The sequence below is a fragment of the Toxotes jaculatrix genome, chromosome 16 (genome assembly GCF_017976425.1).
Source record: "Toxotes jaculatrix isolate fToxJac2 chromosome 16, fToxJac2.pri, whole genome shotgun sequence".
Taxonomy (NCBI): domain Eukaryota; kingdom Metazoa; phylum Chordata; class Actinopteri; family Toxotidae; genus Toxotes; species Toxotes jaculatrix.
The window spans coordinates 16,508,368-16,534,966 of record NC_054409.1 but is presented as its reverse complement, the minus strand read 5'-3'; the positions used below and the strand labels follow the sequence as shown (position 1 = coordinate 16,534,966).

General features: G+C 40.8%; 1 protein-coding gene across 4 annotated transcripts in view; it reads left to right on the top strand.

Moving 5' to 3' along the window:
* The first annotated feature begins 326 nt into the window (after nt 1–326).
* The window catches only part of LOC121195273 (mediator of RNA polymerase II transcription subunit 13-like), a 101,115-nt gene continuing 74,842 nt past the window's right edge, over nt 327–26,599 (top strand). For 3 of the 4 annotated variants that reach the window (XM_041058625.1, XM_041058624.1, XM_041058626.1), the window contains exons 1-2: nt 327–1,781; nt 17,082–17,319. In XM_041058625.1, the coding sequence (XP_040914559.1) occupies nt 1,710–1,781; nt 17,082–17,319 (310 nt within the window). In that variant the 5' untranslated portion in view covers nt 327–1,709. The remainder of the gene's footprint in view (nt 1,782–17,081; nt 17,320–26,599) is intronic. The other variant, XM_041058623.1, reaches the window with a different exon arrangement.

Here is a 26,599-nt window from a genome sequence, read left to right as displayed (position 1 = left end):
CATATAAATATAATCTTCCTTCGTGCACTTCAATAGACAGAGGACCAGAAACAGCGAGGACACACTGAATAACAATAAAGAAATCCTTCTGACGGCTGACTGTCAGCGCGCACGACTGGCACGACGTCTCCGGCGTCGCATCCAGTCTCATATCAAAGACACCAAACAGTACTGTAATCCCAGACTTTGATCACGTGAGCGCAAACTTGGCCAAATGGGAAGGCGAGTCTCGGTAGTACGTTTCCAACCGCCATTACATTACAATGCGTAGTGGGCTGGACGATCGTGCCGTGCGCGAAAAAATGCTACAGCGGCGCTTCGCGTAAAGCAAACGGAACACGGAGGGTGAGGATGACACGGTCAGGCTACACGCACTCTTCCACTTATTTACCAATATAATACCGCGCTCTGAGATATAAACAACGAGGAAGGGTTCGCCGCTGGGGACATCACGCACATATTGAGGATTTAATTCAATAATCAAACCGTTTCTCGAGGAGGAGGAGGACACGCTTTTAAATGTCGAGGTGGTTTGTAAAGAGGGATTCTGCAGCATGCAACATATTCTTTATGTCAGTAATCGGCGCCAGACAAGGACTGTCACTTTTGCGTGAACTTTGCATTTAAAAAAATCATATGAGATGTTATTTTCTGTTTGTTTATTTGTTTAGTGGCAACACTGAGGCTGCTGTGGCCGTGAGAGGACGTTTCGTAATGATATAAAACTGAAAGGAAGGAAGGAAGGATTTTTTCAAACCTCCGTCTACAGAAGCCTGCTTGTCGTTTTCCTGGTGGTGGAGTGTAAGAATAGTTTTTCTTGTCTGAACGCTTTGACTCATGATTCGGGGTTAGTGGGAACCCACTCGACTTCGTCCGCCCTGCCACGGAGGAGCACCGGGGGCTTTTCTTTTTTAGAGATCCCTCGTCTGCGGTCCGTTTAATTCAAGAGCAACAGAGGGATTAAACATTCCTGCTCGCAGCGCCTGTTTGTGTGAGGCAGACGGGGCTACATTGTGAGAGGAACGGTTGTGGTAAGAAAGAAGGCTATAAATAGCTCATGCAATTCTCGAAAACTATCACAAGTGGTGCATCAGCTTGTGGAGCAGACGGAATCAGATATCCTGCGTGTAATGTCTCGGCTCTAAGTTAATTGTTTTGCAGAGCGAAGAACGTGTATTTTTTTTTTTAAATAAGTTTTGACTCTGATTTCACAAATTTTTTTTGGAGGGGGGTGGGTTGGGGGGGCTGTTCCTCGGCGCGGAAGAAAGGAGTCGTTTTCTCATGGATTATGCTCATTTAATGATGAAACTATCAGCGGAAAGCCTGATATGGAAACAGGCTGATCTTCCTCTGTGTGTGGATTGAAATGGAGACATTTGTGTGCTCTCCGCCTTTGACAATGATCAGATTTGGAATCGCCTGACCTGGATTGTAACAATGTTTTGATCCGCGCACACGCTTGGATTTACAACATTACATTATAAGATCTGCTTGGGCTTTATGGATGCGTCCTGCACTTCTTTTTGAATACGCCCATTCCTCTGCTCGACCATCCCGAATCTATTATCTGGACCTCTTATGGTGAGGTTATAAGCCTGATTGTTTTGGCAGACTCGTAAGGGAACCGATTTGTCAGCCCTGCTCGGTGTTTGGATACCGATGTAGGATTTCGACATGCCCAGCGCTGACGACCCCAACGGCGGACGATTATGACTACAACAGCGAATTGGGTGGCTAACGGGGCAAGCCTTGAGGACTGCCACTCCAACATCTTCTCTCTGGTACAGTATCTATAAATCATGCTCGCCACAGACACGCCAGCCAGTTTGTGATCGACAAGTCATAAGACCATGGGAGGCACGCTTAAATGTGTCTGCTGTACAAAGGTGAACCAATTGCTGATGTTGTTATTAGGTAATCATTAACACGGGTTAGTGGTCCAGGGAAGCTGCACATTTCTCCACTAAGTCTGTTTATAATAAAATATCTTAAGCCCAGAGGCTTAAATCAACATGGTTTAAAAAGAATAACTCCACTTTATTATCTGATTTCAACCACAAACATATCACATAATGATTAGAAAACAATAATCAAATGCTCCCAAAACAAACTGACCGATTATTTTGGCATGTATTTGCAGTTTTGGCGTGGGTTTAGCTGATAAATAATAGATAAACACCTCATTTTTCCCATTAAAACACAGTGTGCTCTGGCCAGTGTCTCCCTCCCCTTTAAATAATCATTTCACTGGAAATCTAGCTGGAACTCTGTTGCATTGCCAAGCAACTAACTTGGGAAGAAGGCGTACTGCTGCCTCTGTCAAATATTTCTGCAGCCAGAGAATAGAAAAAGAGATTTTCTGTTTTTCAGCAAATGCTAGTTTGGATGTGTTGAGCTACAAAAATTGCTCTCTAGGTTATAAATTGAATGAGCAGAGGAGAAATTTTGTGTGAATGTGAACTGAGGAACAATTGTTTTATTCAGGGAAAAAAAAATCAAGTAATTATGTCACAGAGAAAAGCAGGTTAGTAAGATTCTGACAGACAAGCATGTGGCGGAAACAGCACTTTCACACTCAGTTTATATGAAAACGGTGTTTTTGACTCTACAGGCAGTGTCATTTTTGCAGAACTCTCTGGTTTTGAGGATGGAAAAGATTGAGCAGTGTGTTTTCACAGTTTTCATCCTGCAATCAGCGAGTTAACTGTCCTACTACAACAGGCAGCCAAGTGGAAAGGCATGCAGTAGACTGAACTCAGGCATAGGCTGCTGTGAACCACAACAACATAGGGGTCCTGAGGGCTTTTTAGGTGAACATGCAGGTTGTCCATCAGCAACAGGAGCCAGCCCCTGTTACACTACACATTTAACACCAAAGCTAAGTAAATAAGTGTAACCTGGTTTGGATTTATGATGTTTTTTGCCGGATATAGAAGAGAAACAAACTTTGCAGTTATCACAGAGCTTGAAGAAGTCGCTAAAATTTCAAACAAAGCTCTTGAAGTTCTTCCTTCTTGTGTATTTCAGTCAGTTTTGTCACTGTAAAGGGAGAAAGGAATTTGAAATAATATCTCAAGCTATTTAAAAGCGTCTTGTTTGAAATTCTGTCAACGCTGAAATAAATGCAACAGGGCTCCAGCATCGGACATCATATATTCTCTCAGGCTGTCACATAACAGCCAAAAACAGTGATTATGTCTCTGTCAGCATCTCGGTGCAGGTTATTCCCTCATGGAAAAATCTTTCATTTGCCCGCCGTGGCGTTGTTGGCCATCGTGCTGGCCCTGTGAACATCCCTTTCAAACTGAGGGAGAAAGAGACCATCCATCAGCTGGCTTGTTGAGAATATTTATGACTGGCTGGTGCCACAGCGGTTACTCTCTGGCAGGGCTCCTACAGGGAAGTCCAGGAAAGAACAAAACACTAATGACACATCGAGTGTCCTGGTTAGAGGGTACTACTGAGACAAAGAGACAGGGGAGACAGACCGAAGGATGCAGATTGCATCCTGATGTTGAGAATGAGACAGATGTGTGCTTTAAGCTTAACAAAGTAGAGGCTGAAGTGTTTTTATTACCAATGGAAGTGGATGAATCAAATCAGGTGTGACGGTTGATCCAGCAAAAAGCTTGAAAAAATATGTATATGAATAATTGCACTGTCGTGATTTCCTGCATTTTAGCACTTTTTTTTAAGTTAGTGCTTAAACAGTTTGTTGATTAATAGTTTAGTTGACTGACAGAAAATTAGAATGAACAGTTTTGATGATCTATTAATAATTGTAGACTTTAGTCAAGGGAAAATGCCAAACATTTGCTGGTTCCAGCTTGTCAAATGGGAGGATTTCCTGCTTTTCTTGTTGTAAATGGAATACCTTTTGGCGTTTTGACTGTTGATGCAGCAATAGGAAGTTGTCACCTTTGTTTCTAGGAAACTGTGATAGGCAGTAGTTGTGGGCCTAACTTGGTTACTAAAAACAAGAAGAAATAGCCTCTCATGTGGGATATTCCTTAACCTTTTCCTTCAGGTCATATTGGCTCTGTTCTTACGTAAAGGTCTTGTGGGTGACTAGTGAGCGCTCTGGTCTGACAGCCTGTTAAACAGCATTCCAACATGCACTAACCTCGTCCCACACACTGATTTACTGGCTGTTACTGCAACCTGCATCAATAAAAAGTAACTTAGAAAGCATAAGTGCCCGTACTGTGGGACTTTATGGGGGTGCAGCAGATTACTGTCATGCCTTCTGTGAGGCCGGTGTCAGATACTTGAGATCGCTGCTATCACACAACCCACAAAACAACTGTCTTGTGTGCTGGTGATCATCCATCTGTGACAGAAAGCAAACGAGACCTCTGTAAGTGAGGGGGGGGGGGGCTGGTGAGTTAAGTTGAAGTGGCGATGGAGGAGGGAAGGGTGGAGGACGAGAGGAGAAACAGAGGAATGTTTTCAGCTGAAGGAGTGAGTTAGAGAGAGAGGGAGCGGCTGAAGGACTGCAGCGGAATCTGTTTTCATTTTAGGAAAGTATTATGACTGATGTGCATTTCCTGACTGCTAGCCTCAGCCTGTTTGAGAGAGAAACTGAGAGTGAAAGAGTGAGACAGAGCAAGACAGAAAATTAAAGAGGGAAGAACTCAATGAGAGAGAGAGGGAGAGAGAGAGAGAGAAAACAGTCATCTTTCTGTGGACTGGGCAGGTTCTTATAACACCGAGTCCCAGCCTGAATGTGAAACGCAAGGAGGAGACAGTTAAGAGCCTCACGACACAGGAAGCCTCAGCATGTGTGTGTGTGCGCGTGTGTGTCCTGTGCACTCTGTAAACCATCCAGACTCAGGAGACAAACTTCAAACACCCATCATATTACACACACAGACAAATACACACACACCGATGCATTCACAAACACAAGCACCGACACGGAGACAGGGAAAAAATAAACACCCACATGCCCACACAAACATATGTATCACAAATGCAACACACATGCACACACTAAATCTTCCACCCACGCTCACATGTACATACACACCACATGTTTTATCGCCTTTATTTAGGCTTTGAATACATCCCAAGGATGCAGACTTGTACAAACACAGGTATATTGCAGAGACCTTAATTAAAGGACTTCTCCTGTCCCCTCGACAGAGGCGTGTGGAGTGCAACACTGGTAATTAAGTGTCCTCAAGTGAAGGTCTAATGTGATCAACTAAGAGGTGCTCATTAGCCAAACTGTATTCCAATAGAGATCTTGCATGTATAATAATGATGCTACTGTCTGGCATGGAAATAAAGTGCTAAGGGATGTGGCTGAGGGAGTACCATTAACAGCAGTGTCTTGATTTATGGCAGGTGAGTGGCCGAGGCTTGTAAGAAGAAGGAGGTAATCAAGAATGGTGCCTTTTTAATATAGACTGTTTGCATTTCCTCATTATTAATGGTAGTGGATATTGCAAGGGTGCTTAGGGATGAAATAGAGGCAGTGGTTGGATGAAGTGTGTGTCATGATGTGCTGAGCTGAGGAATTGGTCAAGTTGGACTTTAATAGGGCTGTGTATCCTTTGAATTTATTCAGTGCTAGTGTTGGTATGATATCTGAGTGTTGGTAGCGTTTACAAAACAATATAATTTTTCTTACCTTACTCTGAAGTCAGTTTTTGGCGGTAAGCTAATATGAGCTGATATATCGAATACATCACAGATGTGTTGGGGTTGATTTATATGTTGATAAAACACAGAACAGAAATACCAGAAATATGTATGAGGTAACTTACTCCATGACACTTTATTTTCCAGCTGTATCCTGCTCAGTGCATATCTTGGTCACAATTCTTTACCAACCAAATTCAAGGGAATCTTACCAAAAATGAGTGGTTATGTTATGTCTTCACTTTTTAAACTCTTAAATATTGATATTGATATTGGCCTCTAAAATCCAGTATCTGTAAGGCTGTAGTCTAAGTACAAGCAACAATGAAAAGACCATAGATGAAAAATTTCAAGAGGCTCCAGTTATAAACTTTCATTAAAAAAACAGAGACTAAATAATTTCCCAGAAAGAAAGGCACTGTAAGTTATAGCAAATGTTATGTAAACAGTGCTAAATAGAGAATTTGTTGGAGAGTATTTTCATGTGCGGATTTAGTTGCCATAAATACTGGTGCACGTAGTGTTGACTCAAAATAAATGATAGTGCCTGTATTCATTGTAGCCAGGGAACGTGTCAGCCAGGGCAGTAGTTTCAACAGTTTGCTATGGCACACAGGTATATCAGAGTTTGGCCGGACATACCGGTCTTGTTAGTTGGATTAGTTTATTGTTGGAATTTGTCTTTCCAAGCTGATTTCTTGACAACATGAAAAATATAGATTATCAGCGGACCTATCCTTTAAATCAAGAACTGTCTGATGAAAGAAAGCGTAAACAAGACTATGAATGCAGGCAATTGATATCAGCTGCTGGTACTTGACAGTACTTTAACTCTGTGTTTCACTGTGAAAGCTGTGAAAGTGTAGCTAATATCGAGATATCTATGGATGACATTGAAGCCACGGCAGTGTCCTCTTACACAAGGAGAGGATCAGTCCAGGTTTCCAAGGCAGCAGCCCCAGTCTTCTGCTACGTGCCCTATGGAGCCGCTCCATCTGGTTACTTCTCACTAAACAGTCCACCCCCTACGCCCAACCTGTGCTTTTGGCTCTGCTCGCTTGCAATTTTGACAGCTAGCACTGCCTTCACCTTGAGTCTGTGTGCGGCGCCTCCCTCTAATCTGCCCCTGTCACTGCTGTGGGAATCCCTTGTCATCGCAATAGGACTCGTCCAGGCAGTGGCTCACCTGTGTGAACACGACATTCTGTATGTAAGTGACACACATACAGGTTTCTGAAATAGTTTTCTGCCAAAACAAAATGACTTGTGAATAAGCGTGGGTTAGCCACTGACAGAAATAGGGCGGTGTATTGGTTGGGAACAGGAAGACAGGGCTCTCCTCACTTTTGCTTCTGTTTTTACCACACATCTCTTTTCTGGTAAATTCTCCCGTGTGTAGTCATGTATCTTATCTGAGCAGTAGGCTTGTCAGGGCCCTGCCACAGAGGTGAAGAACAGTTCAAAGACGGTCAGGGAGGGGATGGGGGGGGGGAGTGAGGGAGGGAAGGAGGGAGGGAACCACCGCTGGTCCTGGAGCTGGAAATGGGACGGGATGGGCAGGAGTATTTTGGAGCACGGTGGCTTGAGTGTGAAATATGTAAGCCCTGCAGTGCCAGCTGTGTTCTATTCTTAGCGCCCGCTGGTGTTCCTGCATGTGTGCAGGGCGACATAAGGCTGAGTGGGAAAGGAGGAGGATTGGCAGGAATGGGCAAGTAGTTGGTGCCATCAAGTGCTTGTGATAGCTGGAAAGTTGGCTAGGTAGCTGGCATATGGACTACCTACATAAAAGTTAACAAGTTCATCAAAAGTTAAAGCACTCATTATGCAGAATTGTTCCTTTAAGTTTGTTTCACATATGACACATTTTTGGGTTATTGTTACCTATGCATTAACCTGGAAGCAGGATTTTAATGTTTTGGCTGGTTGAGATGGAGCCAATTGTAACTACATGTACAGTTGAGTGCTGATCATTTAAATGTTTTTGCTGCAAAAAAAAATCATCTTAACAGGATATATTTGTTAGTTATTGAGCCCTAAAAGTCTTTTTTTCTCAAAATAATTAAAAACTTAACTGTTTCAATCTTTCTTAAAAAAAAAACAAATAAACTTGTTTCAGGAATTTCTAGAAATCTGTGAGGATCTTGGAAGGATACACAATAAGAGAAATCACTGCTAGGATCAAGAAAAATGAAGTGAAATTGCTGAAGTACAAGTGTCTTGAAATTGTGCCTAAATGTATTACTTAACCAAATGTGCTGTGTGTAGTTGTTTTGCTGATATTCCTGTTATCTTCAACAGACACTCCGCCAAAACGCTGGTGTTTTTTTCCCCCCTACAGATTAACACCACTTTCCTATAAACTATTAGATTTTGGATCTGTGTTGCTACAGATCCTCTGGTTCAAATTAAGAATTCCCCGGCCTGTTGTCTGATTGGTAGATAAATTCCAGAAACAGATAAAACTTGCGTTCGGTGTTACTGTGGATCTTTGTGCCGTCACACGGGAGTCCTCGGCTTTGTCTCTGGGAGATCTTTTTGCAGTCTCTTCACCTGACTGCAGAGACCTTGACAAAGAGAATTTCTTTAAAGAGAGATATGGCCCTGCTTGTAACCAGGGAAATATTTTCTGCAAGCCAGACAGTCGTGCCAATATCATGGTTGGCTGGAATTCAATTGCAGTTAGAGCACACTTAGGTTAAAGGGTGTCTTTTAGAGCTGCAAAACAAGGGGAGAGAGGGAAAACATTAATGTTGTCTGCTGTGCTGTTGCAAATTCTAATTATCATGTGTTCATGTTCCATTGAGAGATTATCTGTGACCAATCAGACGGGTACTTGATGAGAACAAACACATTATGTGCAGACTGTTGATTCACAGCCATTTGCGGTGCATTGATTCTCCCTGCGCTGCCAAACGGCGCTCTCTCTCATCTTGAATTAGGCAGACACCCATGATTTTTCAGATGCTAATGAAAATTTGTGCAGCTCAATTTCAGTCCTGGCTTGCTTCATGGAATAAATGGCCTTTGCAATATAATAGTGAGATGCAAAAGGTTCGATAATTTACCAGACATGACTGAGTGTGCAAGTGTTTAGGCAGGGTGGTGTTAGGAGAGATATGAACATGCCATGGTACTATTGCAAAGAGTGAATAGACAGGAGAGGAGGACTTGAGTGGGATTACATAAGTCTGTGTGTGTGTTTGTGTGAGTGTATGTGTGGAACGTGTTAGCAGAAGTGCAGGGGACTTCTAGTGTTGAAGCTCTGATTGGCTGCCACTCCCACTTAGTAAGCAAACAACAGATTAGAGACAGCAGCCAGGTGAGTTGCGAGTTGAAACCTGTTCAGGTGTGACCTACGGTAAATAATTGTCCGGCCCTGCTGGCGTCTTGTGCACGCGCACACACTCTCACACACATATACAGACGCACACAGAGGCTTTGCTGCTTTCCAGTTTTTCTCCTTTGTATTTTGTTTATCTGGTGTGTAATGAAACAAGGAAAAGTCATGCTGACTTATGCGGGCCTGTCATTTTATCTGAAATAGCATCCCCATGGAAAAAAAATCAATGCAGGAAATTACAAGCCAAATGAGATATTTTTCATATCACTTATGCTCCATTTGCCCAATTTCAGGAACAATCAGACTATTAACTACTTGTAGGCATTTCAGAAGCCTCCATGCAGTGCTAATTGTACAATTACTGCACTGAATAATTTTTTAATAAAATTCAAATCATTCTCTCACTAAAGAAACTCAGTGTGTAATCCTATACCGCATTGTTAATGTCTTGCTTTTGGTAATCCCAGGACTTTAGTGACGCATGTATGACATGCTTGATAATATCTTAAGCTAAATTTCAGCTCAGCTGAATGGACAAATGGAGATGTACTTCTGCACAGGAGAGACAACATTACACAGACATGGAGTGCACTCCTTTGTGATTTTTTAGAGTAAAGTAAGGGATACAGAAGTGCTTGAAATGTTATATTTCCACTGTAACCCTGGAGACAGAAATCTCAAAAATTGAATACCTTGCTGAATTCCTACAGATGTTGTATGTTGCCTAGCAACTGTTTTTACTTCTCTGTCTGTTTTCTGTTTTTCCTTCTTTGTGAGTCTCAGTTTTTCTGTCTTTGTCTCTGTCTTTCTCATTTCTCCCTCCCTGTGGCTTGTCACAGTTTAATTAAGTTACACCAGAGACACTAATAAAGCAGAGACTGGTTTATTTATTTGCATGTTAATAATTTAGGCTAAGCAGGGCCACTGCTTCGGCCCGTCCCTTAACGCTTTAAAAGCAGCCTGACGTTGCAGCTTTGTGTTGTTTTATTTGCCAAATGGCCGGGGATCTTGTCAGCCCTTTTAGATGCGGCAGTGCGACTGTACACAATGTCTTGCTGTCCTTATTTGTCTTCCATTGCTGTTGCCTCCACCCTTCCGCCTCTCTTTGTGTCAGGTGAGAAGTCATGGCTTGATGGAGGCTTTCTGCAGTGTGATTGGCAGGTCTATCCGTCACTCAGCCCTGGGGACTCTCACTGCTCTAATTAGGTCGCTTGGCTTGCTCACCTCCCAGGGCTGGATGCTACAGCAGAACACAGATCAAATGACGGTCCCTTGTTTTGCAGGGACTTGTAAAGGTGGCGGCAGAAGGCAGAGGAAAAGCATCTGTTTAGTGTCTGCGGCCCCAGAGGCCTTCGTTCTACACCTGTTTGGTGCTTTTGTGTCGCTCTTGCTCCCTCACAAGTGCAGTAATGTGCATCGCTCTTCATTTGTGGTGTAAAATGCCAGAGGGGAGCGCGACTCCTTGTGGGTTAATTTGATTTCAGTGGGTTAATTGATGAAGGGGGAGTCGTTGTGTTTTCTGATTTCTGCCACCGGCTCCTCTAACTGGTGACTCTTTACTGCTGACTTAGTAGCACAGCCGCCTAACCTACATTGTCTTTGTCCATATTTATTTCTCATACTTGATTTTTCATCGGGTTGCTTCAACGTTGCAGCTCTGACGCATTTGAGGAAAATGTCATTAAAGTTGAAGTCCTAAGATTTCAGTCCTGGTTCATTTGGTGAGACTGCGGTTACTGTGGTAACATCAGTTGGGGTTTAATGCTGCAACAGACACTTGCTGAGCAGCTACTTTGTCAGAAATACAACAGAAGGGCAACTGGTATATCTGTTTACAGCGCAGCCAAACAAACTCATGTTCTTTTATGAAAGAAGTCAGTCATTATTTTGCCTTTTCCATCATGCCACAAACACCGGCGAGCACTGTGAATAGCAGTAGGTTTCCAAAGAGTTAATTGGTTATCTAAAAATGATCTGCTGCCTACAAATGTTTAAAATGACTGTTGTTGTTTTATAGATGTGTTTTTGAGGAACTATTGGGGTCAGTTCCAACCACAGTGACAAATACATTTCATTTTTTTCTCACTGCTTCATGATCAAAGCCACCCTGTTCTTTGCCAGTAGAATGCTTTTAATGTGAACTAGCTCTGAGGCGGCTGTGAGAGACTGAACAGTAAACAATGAGGCGATATTAATGAGATATAATTTCAAAAATGTGGGATGACATACGTGTATTGTGTCCTTTGTGTAGGTAGGCAATTTCAATTAAATGCGGCAATGGTGTACTCTGCCAGCAACAATGAAAATTACTATATAGAGTTCTAAATACAGCATATAGATACATTAAATGGCTGTTGGTGGAAAATGCTGACCACAAATGGTGCAAAAAATTGGGTTTGACTTCATGAAAATATTAGGGATTAAAACGTACATAAAGAGTGTTTCTGCTGAAACTTCAAATAAGTTGTACAGAGTCGATTCTTTCACAGTGTCTGTTAGAAATAATTAAGTTTCCCCCTTCTTTGACATTGAATCAAAGAAAGATAGATAGTGTTGCATGTGTCTGATAAAGTCTTATCTAAAGACTCACAGGCATCACAAGCGATCTGAACACACCCCAAATATTGGCAGCTTGTCAAGTGTCTAAACAGATTTGACGTTGATGAGAAAGCTATGCCACTCTGACAGAATAAGTGTTTCACTCGTGCCAGAGTAGGTAAAACTGCTGATACAAGCTGTCTCTCCATTGCCTAAAGTGCCTCCTTTGTCAGACTATCAGACTGCGAGGCTCTTACGCTGTTGTGAGATTCCTAAAGAAGTGGCATCTCTCTTAGATGACTCTCTTCATACGCTTTTTGTCAGCTTTGATAGAGCACCAGGCACCTATCCACTTAGATGCAAGCTCAAACATTCACATCAGCTGCAATTCTAATGGAAATGTGTCCTTAATAAAGCTCCAGCATCTGCATATAACCGGACTAAATGTTGTTTTTTTCTTTTTCTTCTTATGTAAATGCATACATTTTTAATGACTGCTCATTTGTCGTGAAAGTGAAAGGAAGTGCTCTGCAAGTACATAACTCTGTTAAATTATGTTTGAATATGTTGTTCATACATACATTCTCTGTCTCAGGCAGCAGCCAAGCCTCGTCTGACTCTATGTTTAGAAAAAATATGTGCAAGTGTGTGTGTCTGCGTGTGTTTTCCTCCATGGAAGTACAACACAAACATACATTCAGCTGCATGTTGGGAAGTTCAAGAGGTCCATTCAAAAGGTCCCATATGTTTTTAAGAAAGAACAGGAGGGGCAAAATATTTTCAGTCTGCAGAAGCATTCCTGCAAAGTGCATGTCAAGTGTGATCTGCTATCTAAGTGATGAAGGTTTCCTCTGCATTGTAAAGCTCCTGGGCTTTTAACAATAAACAGCATATACTGTATGTAAGCGTCTGCCTGTTAGCCTTACAGTATCACAAACCTTTTCAGTCCCTGGGGAAAGGATCCTCTTTTGTGTGGAAGTCACATGGTTCAGACTTTATTCACTACTTTCTGTTTTGAGCAAAGCATGCTAGAGATTAAAGTTCTGACTTCCATATTTTCTTTTGATTATAAGCACATGTTTTGTGCACTGAGCATGACCTTTAGTTGGGATACAGACTGTGTTTTCCAAGCATGGGCTCAGTTGACCTTATATTCAGGAAATGATTTTTAACTCTTTGGTTTTAAGTTTAAGTTGCTCTTTAAAATCATTTTTCAAAAACACAAAAGCATGTAAAATAATAACGAATCAATCCCAGTGGGAGAAACACAGATTTTCATGCCAGCTGAAAAGAGGGGCTTTCATGGAATACTAGGAACAGAGCGCAATCTTCCACCTCCTCTGTGCTGACACAAAACTATTCTGGAAACATATGGTTAGCTGTTATCTTTTCTCTGTTTACTAGACAAAAAGACATAAAGAGAGGAATTAAAAAAAAAAAAGTGAGTGAGAGAGCGTGAGATACTCCTGGGTCTATTCAATAGGCATCCGTGACAGTGAGAGAGTGCTGAGAGATGAGAGGGAGAGTGGAGACGAGAAAGATAATAGAGGTGAGAGTAAGGTCACAGCTTTGGTCTGTCTTAGCAATGGAAGGAAAAACTCTTGTTTTTGGTCCTGCACTCAATCAGAAATTGAACCAGCCAACCTACAGAACAAGGAGCTTGGAGGAGTGCTGGCTTTATTGACCCCGCCGTCTTTTCCTTGACCCCTTCGCCTTTTTACCCCTGTGGTAGACAGAGACTGCTGTCTAGAATAATCACTGAATTGCTCTTTCGTACTCTGAAAGGTTGACGAGGAATTTGCTGCTTGGGATACATATTTGCTCTGATATCTTGACAAATACACACATCCCACCAAACACACCATCGTTGCCACCGCTGATGGCACAAAAGGACATTTTTATCAAATACATTTTTAGGATCAGTGATCAAAGATGACAATTTACTAACCTGTATTAAAAAAAATAATTATATATAAATATAAATATAAATAAATAAATACTATTTGTACAGTCAGTGCATTCAATAATTTATCCTCTGACTGGTTGATACCTGAGCACTGATCTGTCTAAAGTCCCCCTCAATTCTTTTAAGACTAACGTTGATAGAGTTAAAGTTGAAATAATTAGCTTGGTTTTATTCATGTGACAGAAGATTTGTCACCAAAGTTGTACTTGCTTCACACGCTTGACAGGTTTTCTTTTTCGCTTCCCCTTACCTGTTACAAGCGATAACTTATTCATATGATTATGGGGATTGGCTGTTTGTTAGCCCTGGTATTACTTTGACCTTAGAGGGCTGATAGCGAAGGTGAAGTGTGCTAAGAAATTGAAGCCATCTAGGGCACAATCAGTAACAATGTAGCCCCAGTATACAGGCCCGCACACACAGTAAAACACATGCATACGTATGGATGCGTGTGCACATACAGGGCAGAAACAACCACTAAAATACACACAGCCAGACAGGCAGATTTTAGCTGTCATCACTGAAAAATAACTGGATATCAGCCTGAGAATATGTCTGCCTGCTGATGCATGTCAGTGTTTTAGAGCACTTCTGGTTTGCACATCATCACAACTGCTACTTGTGATGTGTGTGTGTTTGTGTCAGTCAGTGTTTGTGTTTAGGCATGTGCTTGGATCTTTCTGCGAGCATGTGACTGTGGCTCCTGTTCCTCTTCCTGCAGCTGTGCCACAGCTAAACCTCCACAGGAGTTCAGCATGGGGTTTGGTCAGTGCTTTTCATATAGTCGAAAAACTCACCGGACCTGTGTTTGGGTTCAAGGAAAACATCACTGTCATTTAGTGTGATATTTCACCAGAAAATACAACACACCTTACCTGCACCCAAATTGTTTTCAAACGCATCTGTTGAAGGGGAAATGTTTCTCTATTCTCATCTTAAATCTGAATTTAAGATGGGAATAAACAGAATGATCAAGCAGTGTTTTTTGTGCACATTAATAGATTTAGCATTTTTCAATGAAGGAGAAAGTGTGGATGTATTGCTAAGAATTTTCAGCCTTTGGCCCAGACTTCACAATTTCACTATGAATTTTTTTTTGGAACATGCAGTATATAGTCTCCAAAGGATGAAGCCCACTGACTTTGGGGATTTGGTGTTAACATTGTCATTGTGAACATGGTAACATGCTGGTGTTAGCTTAAAGCGCTGCTGTGCCTAAGTACAGCCTCACAGAGCGACTAGCATGGCAGTAGACATGTTAACTGGTAATTAACTTTTTTTTTTTTGGTGTGGAAATCAGACACAAATTATTATTCCTAGCAGAGTATTATGATATGTCTTAAAGCATCTCTGCAGGGGATCTCTGACAATAAATTCACCAGAGAGCATGTGTTGCCTAATAAAACAAACAACTGGTGTGCTTTTACTGTGAATATATTTTCTGACATTTTACTTCTCCTCATCTGCTTCTCTGCGCTCCTGATTCAGTAGCGGCAGACAGCTGTGTCAGACAGTGAAGGAACTTTTGACATTGACTGGGAGTGACGAGGCAGTGCAAGCAGATGTCTTCCTCTTTGCTTTGGGAGAAATAGCATCCTTGACCTTGTCATGGCTAATTTTAGGGCTTGGCTTATCACAGCACTGATGTTTATATCTCCCATTACACACACTGTCATTACTGGAGGGACATGCTTGTAATTATGGGTGCATTCTGAAGTCAGGGTGTACCTGGGGGTCATGTTCATACCTCAGTGTGCACTCACTTATAAGATGCTGTATTCTATGCTTCACTCGTATCTTTTTAGTCCATACGCAGACTCCCTCAGATGAATGCATTTGGCTTGATTTGAATGTGGACACATCCCTGCTACGCTTCTATACATGCGCTGAAAACACACAAGCATCCCTGGCTCCTCTTTCTGCTGTCATCAGAGCTGTTAAACCGTCTTTCAAAGACACCGCAGGCTTTAATTTTCCGTGAGCAGCTCCTCTCTACCTGTCTCTGTGTTAAAATGGGTCAGTATTTTTTCTTCTCTCAGCTGGTCTTGGATGGCCTGGTGCCTGGGCCACTGTGCCAAACATGATCCTCACAGCTGGGTGAACACAGGAGAGGAGGGCAGCGTGACACACTGAGAGACCCCCCCACCCCCACCTGCCTGCCAAATCTCCATCCTGTTCAACAATGCCTTTGTTAACTCAACTCAGTCATGCATAAATACAAACACAAGGACACAAACAAACATAAAAAAAAAGTTTCCAAAGCATATATGAGCATCATGGGGTCACTGATGTTTTTGCTTGTTTACATGTGTATGTTCATTTACAAAGTTTGAAATGTTTACCGTCTCTGGTGGAGTAGAAGTTTACCTCTTTTTCTGGCTCATCACTTAATGCATCATGGCACCGAGCCTCCACTCCCAAGTCTGTATAGGCAACATAAACACCTATCATCCCATTAGATTAAATGGAGAAGATGTCACTTGCTGGGCCGGGCTCCAAACACCGACCCTGACACTATTTCCTCTTCTCATGTCTCTCTCGCTCTTTGTAGCTCCCTCTATATTTCAATGCTGTCTCTCCTGTAGTAGTTCATTCCCAGTATTTCATTCAAGACCATCCTTTATGTCTTGCTGTCACTCTCTACTTCTTCTCTCCGCAATAATTACACACACTTTATTGTATCTTTGCAGCAGTAGCGAATGATGCTATCAGTTAAATAAGGTTAAAAGGACACAACAGGGAGACATTAAATGTACTTAAATGTTTACACAAGGATCAAAGCAGAGTAAGCAGGGAGCTGGTGAAAATATAGCATAATTGGACAGCGTCTGTGCAGTTATTGATTGAATCAACATTGTCTGATGGTCTCTTTCATCTGAAACACAATATCTATGTACACTGTAGCTTCGTGCCTCATGGTTAACACTACGCTCACTGCAGTCTTATTATGGATTTTGTGTGTAATAGTTGTTTAATTTCACCAAAGGTATGAAAATGAGAAAGGATATGTTGCAATAGGAACTATTACTTAAATGATCTGCAGAATTACAATTACAAATGCTTCCTGAATAGTCCTGGTCAGGAAATGTACAACGATAAATGGTTTTTATGGTGATGATTGATTTGTTTACTGTGGATAATTGTGCCATTATTTTCAAGACTAATGGATTATTTGTTTGGTCTATAAATGTCAGAAACAGATAAAAATGCCCATCACTGTTTCTCAGAGTCCAAGATGATGACTTCAGACATGTTGTTTTGTCAGACCAACAGTACAAAACACAAAGATATTCAATTTACAGTGCTATAAAACAGAAAAAAAGCAGCAAATCCTCAAATTGAAGAAGCTACAACTAAAAAATATTTTGTGCTTTTTGCTTGATAAATGACTTAATCTGTTGATTGACTTATCAGTGAATCAACTAATTGTTTAAGCATTTACGTTAAATTTAATCATGTTTGAAACCGGAGACATTGAAATTAGTTTATTAGTCAGTGCACATAATAACAATGCTGTATTACTAATTTTTAGTTTGCTTAATGGGCTACTTGCAGCTGCAGCATTTTAATCATTGTTCTCTTCTCTCCCAGGCGGAGTTGACAGGCATTAAATGGCGTTGCTACAGCTTCCGCAGCAGCGGGGAGTACGGGCCGGTGATCTCGGCCCCGGCCCAGGACGACCCGGTCCTGCGCAGCTTCATGCGCTGCGTGCAGGCCAACCTTCTGTGTGTATGGCGACGCAAAATCAAGCCCGACGCCAAGGAGCTGTGGATCTTCTGGTGGGGTGAAGAGCCCAACCTCACCGATGTCATTCATCATGAGCTGGAAGGTGAGAAAGAGAGAAAGGCAACAAAAGAGATAAAGGATGAGTGCTGTGCTTCTCTGCACTGTTCATCGCAGTTATTCTTCCATCTCATCTGTCTTCACTTCACTAGTGTTGAAAGTTCAGATTAGAGGCTTGTACAGACTATAATTTTATGGCTGCTTTTTATGTTGCATTGGATGATATAGACTGCGGGTATGATCATGTGGAATACAGTTTTCTCATGGCTGCAGTGCATTTTATGTAAAACTAGTAGTAGTGAGATATGTGTTGTGCGTTACAACTAGATGTACAACATGAATTTGAGTTGTACAAGTGGCAAATAAATGTGTGTTTTATGGTGAAGTATAATGCTTGTGTTGTACACAAGCTGTATTGTCTAACATAGAGCAGAGTTCATTATTATGTAGATATAAGCTGTTTAGTCTGCTGCAGATTCAAGCTGTGTGCTATTTGTTTAAGATGTGTAGGGTACATTGATTTGTTTTGTGCGGAGAAGTCCTATATTTGAGCCTCATATAGCCCATATCTGAAATGTGTTTGCTTTGCAGCTCAAGTGTTTATATGCTGCTTCAGGACTATCACTATGATGAAGCACACAGCAATAGGGTAGATTTTTCTTGCCAGTATTTACTGTGTGTGTGTGTGTGTGTGTGTGTGTGTGTGTGTGTGCGCGTGCGCGTGCGCGTGTTTGTGTGCGCGTGCGCGTTTGTGTGTGTGATTGTTAGTGAAAATTACACTGAGATATCTCACTTGAGAGAGTGCTACTGTCAGCACTATTGTCCCTATTTATAGAAACATTTGCATTATCTCGCTGCGCACGTGTGTAGAAGTCTAACATATCGACTAAGCCTCGGGAAGACAGGGAGAGGAGGAAACAGGAGCGGGATTATATCAGGTTTGGTTTAGCTGAACAACAGTCAGGAGGAAATAAGCAGGAATATTGGATGGAGAGGTTGAAGTGATAGTGAGAATTTCGGTCTTCAGTTACCTATTAAAGCTGACTTGATGTGAAAAGGCCTTTCAGGCTTTGCAGTAGATATTTGACAGATGTTCTTACTGCTGCTGGGGAGAGTCCTTTACGCAAGCATTTGTAATAGAGAAAAATCCACTGTACAGTTCAATTGATTCATGTTTGCATCACGAACATGGGCTGATAGAAGAAGATAACCTTTTTCACTGCATCTCCAGCACATTTTTTTCTAGTTTATACATTTTTAAATTCCTCTGCAGTCTGTGTTCTGATGGTAATTTACAAATATATATGCTTTATTTACCTGATTCAGCTCTGATATGACGTGGCCCTTTTGCTGTATTTATTGTGCTTTTATTTTGTGGTGCTCAATGAACTTAGAATACTATCACAGAAACACAGGGTGTGAGTGTGGTGTGTATGTCGTGGCATTCACAGCAAAAATGTCTTACCTGAAACGATAAGACAAGTATGTAGCAGTGTGACACTTAAACATTACTTCACCTATTTGCAAGCTAACGGCAGCGTAAACCATCAATTATGACTCACTTAGAGTAGTACATTGAGGTCTAATAAAGTTAATAATAATGTTAGCCTATTTAATTGCACATTATAGCTATTGATTACTTAGGATTGCTTGTGTCACCAGTGTAAAGACTTTGTCATTATTTGTCGACACTATATGTCCATGAACATCATGGAGATGTATCTCATTAACACTCTCTCTCTCTCTCTGAGTCCAAGGTGATGTCTCCTTTTCATTCTTTGCTCTCCTTTTTCTCTTGTTTTATTCAATATTAAGTTTACTATAACATTCAGATGAGGAAAAGCAGCAAATTTTCATGTTTCAGTGGCTGGGAGCGTCAAATGTTTGACATTTTTTACTTTTAACTTTTTAAATTTAATCTTGATCTCAAGATACATGTTACAAACAAACTGACAGTGCCTTACTGCAACAGCGGACTCTCATTCCGGCTTTATATTTTGTGCTTAAGAAGGATAATTAATTTGAGTTAACAAGTAAAACATTACTGGGCTTAAAGGGATCAATTTTTGGTCCACTTTCTTCAAAGGCTGCTTGCTGTATGTCTGTTGCCATCAGTATTATCGCAAATTTAACGCCATACTGGCCAGTTATAGAGAGCCTGTTTTAGTGTGAAAGGACTCTTGAGGAGGATTACTATCCAACTCAGCAGATGTACAGACACTCACACACGCATGCTGCATACAATTATGATAATAAGGCGTCTTTACTTCTGCAAAATCTCACAGGTCTCCCCGTACAATTCCTATTAAGCACTAAAAGTAGCACTTAGGGTGTGAGAAGGAGTTGATAATTGTTAATTAAAATGAGGGTGGATTTACTCCAAATTAGAATCAGTTGTAACACAGGGAATATCAATGTTTTTACCAAGTGTTAAAGAGCCTCTCACCTGAATTTCTGTGGGAATGTTTTACGTGTTAGATTTCTCTCCCCTGCAGTTCTCTCCCTCATGTTGTCATGACTTCTCCTCTTTTGTCTCTCATCTGTGTCAGTGTGTTCCCCATGAGATTTGTCCCTCAGTTCCTCCCTGTTTGTCTCTCCTTGTTCTCTGGTTGAACTGGTCATTACATTAAAAAAAAAAAAAAAAAAAAATCTGTTAATGTGTTTCATGATGTGCTGGACTTTGAACTTGTGATAATACATCAAGAGCTACCCTAACCTTAGATACTGCATATAAGTGGAAAGTTGGCTCATACAGTTCTGATCTATGCATGAAAATAAATCAGAAGAAGAAACAAATGAGTTTTACTTCAGTTTTGGCTAAAAATTGCTCAAAATTTCCAGCATTTATATTCAAAAAGTCAACTAAACACATCAGGTTTCACACTGACCTCCTGTTTAAAAAACAAAAACTATGCACAGTCAGAGTCTTGGTCCTATTACACAATAAATAGTTGTAACAAGCAGTTGCTTTTTTTGTGCTGGGCTGTTTAACGAATTGAAAGGTTTTTGGGTTTGATAAACCAAGTAGCCAGTATATCGCAGATCCATATCATAAATAGACATGTTTTTATTTTGACAGACTCATCTGTTCAGAAATGCTGCTTTACACACATTTGACTAAACAGCTGAAGCTGTCGGCTTGTCGGCCACATTAAGTGTGAATAATCAGCAGGTTAATTATGTTTGGAGTCGTATGGAAAATGTGAAAGTGGTGTGGATTGGCATGTTGTTAAATTAGCTGCCTAGTTGGCCCAGAGTGTTGTCTGCTGGCAGAGCAGTAAATGGATGAAAAGTTACGTTTGCAATGTAATGGTTAAGAAGAGGATGTTGCTTAATATCCCTTACACAACAATAAGAAAAAGTCTGACAATACAAGTTTTACAGAGTTTTCAAAGTTACGTTTTTTTTTTTTTTTTTTTTTTTTTTAAAAGCGCACGTTAAAAGGGGCAATGAGGTCAAACTGGAATCAAGATGGTGAGTTGGAGTAAATAAATACAAGCACTCAGGAAATCACCTCATTAAACTGCTGTTTAAGTTTTTTAAGTAAAACAGTGTAGAAAAATGCCTAATTATGTTTACATACATTCTACAATACATTATTTATTTTTCAGTGTACCCGCTGGCAGCTATTAGAAATATATATAAAAAAAAAAAAACAGTTGTGACCAGTGAAACTGAGTCAGGTCCCACAGAGCCTACACTGCAACAGGTGAGATACAGTTCAGCTGCATGAGGAGGGTGCAGAGGTGCCAGGGGTCACATTGGTACCTCAATAGAGACTGCTATTTAGAAATGATAGATTAGAAATTGTAACATAATAGTGATTTAATGACATAAAAGTAGATCCTTTGCATGATCAAATGCCTTATGTGTAACTTTTAAATAAAGTAATGATTAATGCAGAATTATTGTCAACAAAACCCAAACTCAGTCCAGCTGTGTTTACCCTTTTATTCCTATGTTCTGCTGCTCTGTGGAAATGATGACGATAAAGTGCTCTTACACGTTTTTTTCCTGGGTTGCACAAAAAGCTGCTCAGAAATGACACACAACCTTACAGGACACTTACAGAGCCAGTCAACCAAAGTGTTGGAAAAGCACCTTTAACAACTTCCCCATTAGAATGTCATTGAAATTTTGAGATATTATTTAAAGTAGCTGCATTTAGGTTACATAATACTGTACACAGTGTTGTAGCTCTTAAGCACTGCACTAGCTATCAGTGGTGCCAGAAAATGAAAACATGAGATGCAGTAACATGTTTTGTTGGTTATTATTCATTCAAACAGAGTAATGTGCTTACACAGTTAGACAAGAGAGGAAGATAAGTGTTTAACCGGAGTGTCTCTCCTGCTCTTACTGTCCCGCTCACTACTCAGTTTTCAGTGGCACCAGTGGCTCATTTGTTAACCATTTGATCTAAGGTGAAGGGGCGTATTTGGCTGACTTCCTTAAGGGCCTTTGTTTTTCTATAATGATCACAAAAGCTTTTTCAAGCAAAGAACAAAAAAAAAACAAAAACAAAGCTGGTGCAAAAAAATCTATGGTGATTGTGATGAAGAAGCTGTGAATCCTTCAGTGTGATTTGGAGGGTAGAGCTGTTGAATGTGAATATCTTGATATTGCTTGAAGGTGATGAATCTTTGCACGAGAGGTTAAGTCTAAATAAATCATGCCTTTGAGATAGTGCCAGCAGCATGAGCAGCTATGATCTAGTGTTACCTCTGTGCTGTTCTCTCACTGTACTCCAGCGTTCTCTGATATTGTCTTTGGTTCAGTGACAAGTGTTGAAACATCATGTTCATGTACTTGTGCTTTCTCAAAATCAAATGGCATTGGCCTATAATGCAGCACATTAAATCAAGAGTATGCGTTGAGTACAGTTTGCGAGGAAACAGGATTAATGTGGTGAATGGGCTGAGTCATCAGCATGTTGCCAGCACAGTCGGAAAGAAAGTGACATATTTTGGAAATGACTCATAAATATGAAAGCAAACAAGCATGTATGCAGGCTGTCATGTACAGACACACACACGCACGTAAAATACATTCACATTTGCACGCGCGCACACACAATGGCTAATGTGTGACTGAAAATAGGATCTGAACCTTGCGATTATCCAACAGAAGCGCCACATATCATTGAGCAGATTTACATACATACAGAGACATATAAAGGCTGTGTAGTCATCCATAGTGCAGTGTCATCACAGCGTGTATACACACAGCATGGGACTGGGTGATGATGAGAGGATTCATCACAAAGATGAGTGTCGTCACATTTGTGAAGGCGTACGTTCAAAGATAGCAGCAATTATTTGAGTGTTTAAATAGCACAATGTACTTCTTATAAAAAGCCTCATAGCTACAATATTCTCAGTTTATTGAATAAAATATTACCCACAGAGTAAAGTTAATGCACAGATGAGTAAAGTGTTTCCAAGTTTTATAACTCAAATGAATGAAATGAACAGTAATAATTTTTGTAACTATGGATAGACCTGTACACATGAGGACTTTAAATAGGAGTATTCAGTGTCATTGAACCTACTAACATTGTAACTGCCTTTTAGAATTATGCCTCGATGTAATTATTGATACGGAAACTAAAACATTTTACTCAAATTCTCATTTATCGGGTTTCAGTGACAACTGTCATGTAAGATGGAGGTGAATTATTTATTGGCTTGCTAAAGTAGGTGTGTAAATCATTTTCCTGGCAGATATTTTGACTTGTCATAGCAGGAAAAGCACAGGTGTAGGCAATAACTTCAATGATGGCTCTGTTCCAGTAAACTCTTATGCCACAGCTCTGGTGCTGCAGCCATTATTAATGTTATTACATCTCCCCATCTAAACATGAAGTGTAAACAGATGCTTCAGGTCAGTGTGGTGCATGTGTGAGGGCGATGCGGCAGGAACTTGAGAGGGGCTGCTATAGACGGCAGTGTTGGTTAAAGTTAAGGCGTTTCTGTTCTGAGAGATGAATGACTAAAAAATTTGTCTGAGTCGTGTCCGGTATAAACAAGGCTTTAGTCACAGCTGGCTGCAAACAGACACGGTGAGCAGCCACATCATACTGACCAAAGGCAGGCACAAAAAGTCCAAATGATGGCACATTTAGCCTTCAAAATAGATATATAAGTAAGAAGATATAATTTATCCCCTCTGAAAACAAATATAGTGGAGTGCAGACAGAGACAAATGGACAATGTTTAGGTTTGTTTATAATTTGTAGTTGACCTGTTAAATCAAAAGGAAATTTGATGCCACAGCGGTAACACTTTTGCTGCCAGATCACACAGGATAATAGAGAGAGTCTGAAATGAGGAAGGAGTTGATGAAAATTTCCCAACAGATCATTTAACCAGATCTGACAACTCTTTTGGAAAGTACCCAAAATACCTCAGTATGGACTAGTACATAAGTCATCATCTGGGATGCACGAGGGTGTCCCAGGGGACTTGTTGAAATGAGACATTTTGTTTTTTATTAAAACTTGTAAATTGAAAATTGTATGAATGCTTAAATATTGAAGTTTACTGTCTTGCTTTGTAGTGTTTATCTTTGCTTGGTTTCCATCTCATATAACTTCATTTTCTTCATTTTTGTTTAGACAGAATTAAGCAGTATACGTACAAACACGTAAAAATCACTGTTGGATAAAGTTGTAATGAAAAATACATTTTATTCAGTCTCTCCTATCTTTCTTCTGTTATGCTTCAGGTTTATTTACAAATCAGTGAGGAAAATCTGATGAGAGGCAGAGAGGTTCTCTGTTTTTACTGCACATTGTCTCCATTGGGGTTGTCCAGGGTTTACTATCGGGGCTCCTCCTCTTTTCTTTCTAGACTCTAGTCCTTGGCCATGTCTTCACACTACTACTTTCTGCTGTTCTGAGACCAGTAATACTGTACTGATGGTTGACAGTCATCATGATGTTGAGCCCAGTAGGGGAGCCCCCCTGTGTTCGTCCATTGTGCTGTTTCATTGTAGACCTTTTCATATGCCATTTCCGTAGACATCAGACTATATCCACAAACATATTACTGCCAACATCTCCATCTGCATCTCATCCATGAAGCTGCCGCCAGAATTGTCCTAAGTGTCCCTAAACACTGCTTCTTCACTATCCGCATGGCTATACACACCGACTTTAAAAACAAAACTCATACTTTCATGTCATGACCTAGACTCCTGTCCATGCTATCTCTGTTCTGGTACAATTGTACAATTATTTATCCCTTTCCTACACTGGCCTTGCAGTCTCCTTTCTTCCCTGTGGAGGAATGACTTTCCCACCTGAGTTAGATGAGCCATGACTCCTCTGTAACAACTCCAAAACATACATCTGAGTCATATCTCGGTCTCTTCATTCATTTGGTCTTTCTTTCAGGCTTTCTGGAGTTGTAATGGTTTGACCTATTTCTTGGTGTGTAATTTTTCAGGGGGTTTTGTCATTGAAGCACATTTGTTTCAATTTATGTTTATTTAATATGCACTTTTTATATTGTTTTCTATTCCAACAGCAGAAAAATTTGTTAAAATCTCAAACATAGCTTTCATTAAATTTGCAAATGCACTTCATCACAAATGAGGACTCAGTAAGAAGTGTTACATATACGGTGCAGCCACTGAACAAGGCAGCCCTTACTGTGGGTTGGTGATTTAAGAATTTCAGGTTATTCTGGTCTAACGCTCATCATAAATTATTCTGAACAAAAGCGTGAGCTAGATCACTAAAATGGAAACATCAGTTTGTTTTGTCAGCCCACAAATATTCTCAATTCACAATGACACAAGAGCACTGTAAGAGGAATGATCATGGATTTCCTGATGAGTGTGTGGGTGTAGTGTTTTCTAGTTTGGAGGAGTTTCTACATCAGAAAACTAAGGGCTGATGACTTTGATAACACCATAGGCGGTGCTCCTGTGTGCCACCGAAACAGCATGTGGCCAAGGTGAATGCAGGAGCAGGAGGAAGAGTTAGAGGGCCATTCACTTAACAGTGCGTAGCAGGTGTTGGCGTATTTATCTATGCTGTATGATCAGAATAATTTCATCTCAGGTTACTGAAATATTTATCCTGTGCATCCCCATCAGATTCATGCCACATAAATGTTTTTAAGGTATTTTAGGTATTTGTGTTACCCTCATATTAAGGCCTTCATCGGAATTAATAAGCAAAATATCAGTATGTTTTTTTTTTCAGCTAAGAGCAAGCCTTCCACCACCCTGAGTTTTCCTTCTCTTTCTTGAAACTGTAGTAAAACTGAGAGGAATACAAAGTAGGGGAAATCCAGCAGAAAAAGGTTCTGACTGGAATCAATCCTAGCTGGGGGTGAATGTTGTTCCAGAGATGGGAGTCTTAACCACAGTGTCTCTGAGAAATTATGTGCATATTTAATTCGAAGATGATCTTAAAGACTGCAAACTAAATAGCGCAGTGAAACAAGGCAGCAGAGAGATAAATAAACCTGAATGCATTGCTTTACATTCCCAGAACAAATTCACCTGCAAAGAATTTTTTTTTTTTACCATTATCTAATTTTAAAACGATTTTCAGCATCATTCAGTATTTGTGCTGTCATCACAGTTACCAGTGGATTTGAGAGCAAAGTGAGATAGGAGTGAATTAAAAACCTGGGTCGTGCATATCCATTATCAGCTCACTGGTTGGCTGGTGCAACAAAGATATGTGACCAACAAGTGGATTAGAGCAGCAATGCTTATGAGAAAATAATCAGAGATAATGGAATTAACAGAACAGAGAGACAGAGTGAATTGGACATGACTTCAAGCACTGGGTTTAAACAAGGCGAAAAAAAAACCCCTCTCTGCCAAATGTGTAGGGAGAGTCTTAGTTTGTCTGTCTTCTGTGTTAGAAAGCTGCAGCTGGGTGCTGTGCCCTTCAGAAACAGAGCTGGTTGCCATATTTTGTGGAACTAGGAGGGGTTGTGGAGTGTGTATGTACACGCCATGACAGGTTCGTGTGTGGCTCAACTGTGACTGGTATCATTTCTTGTGTGTGTCCTTAATTGGCCAAGAGTGTATGTATGTGTGTGTGTGTGTGTGTGTGTATGTGTGTGAGCTGGCAGAGGGCACAAGGTAATTGTCCTGTGAAAAAATGGTTGCCAAATGTGTGTGTGTGTGTGTGTGTAGCAGAGCGTAGGAGGGAGGGCTAACCTCTGCCTCCATCTGTCCACGTCTGGCTGTGAACTCATAATCTGGCCTGTGGAGACAAACCCTCTTCACCACTTGCCACCTGCTTCAGAAATACAGGTTAGATTGAGGTTATTACTGTTATGGATCCACTGGCGAAGATG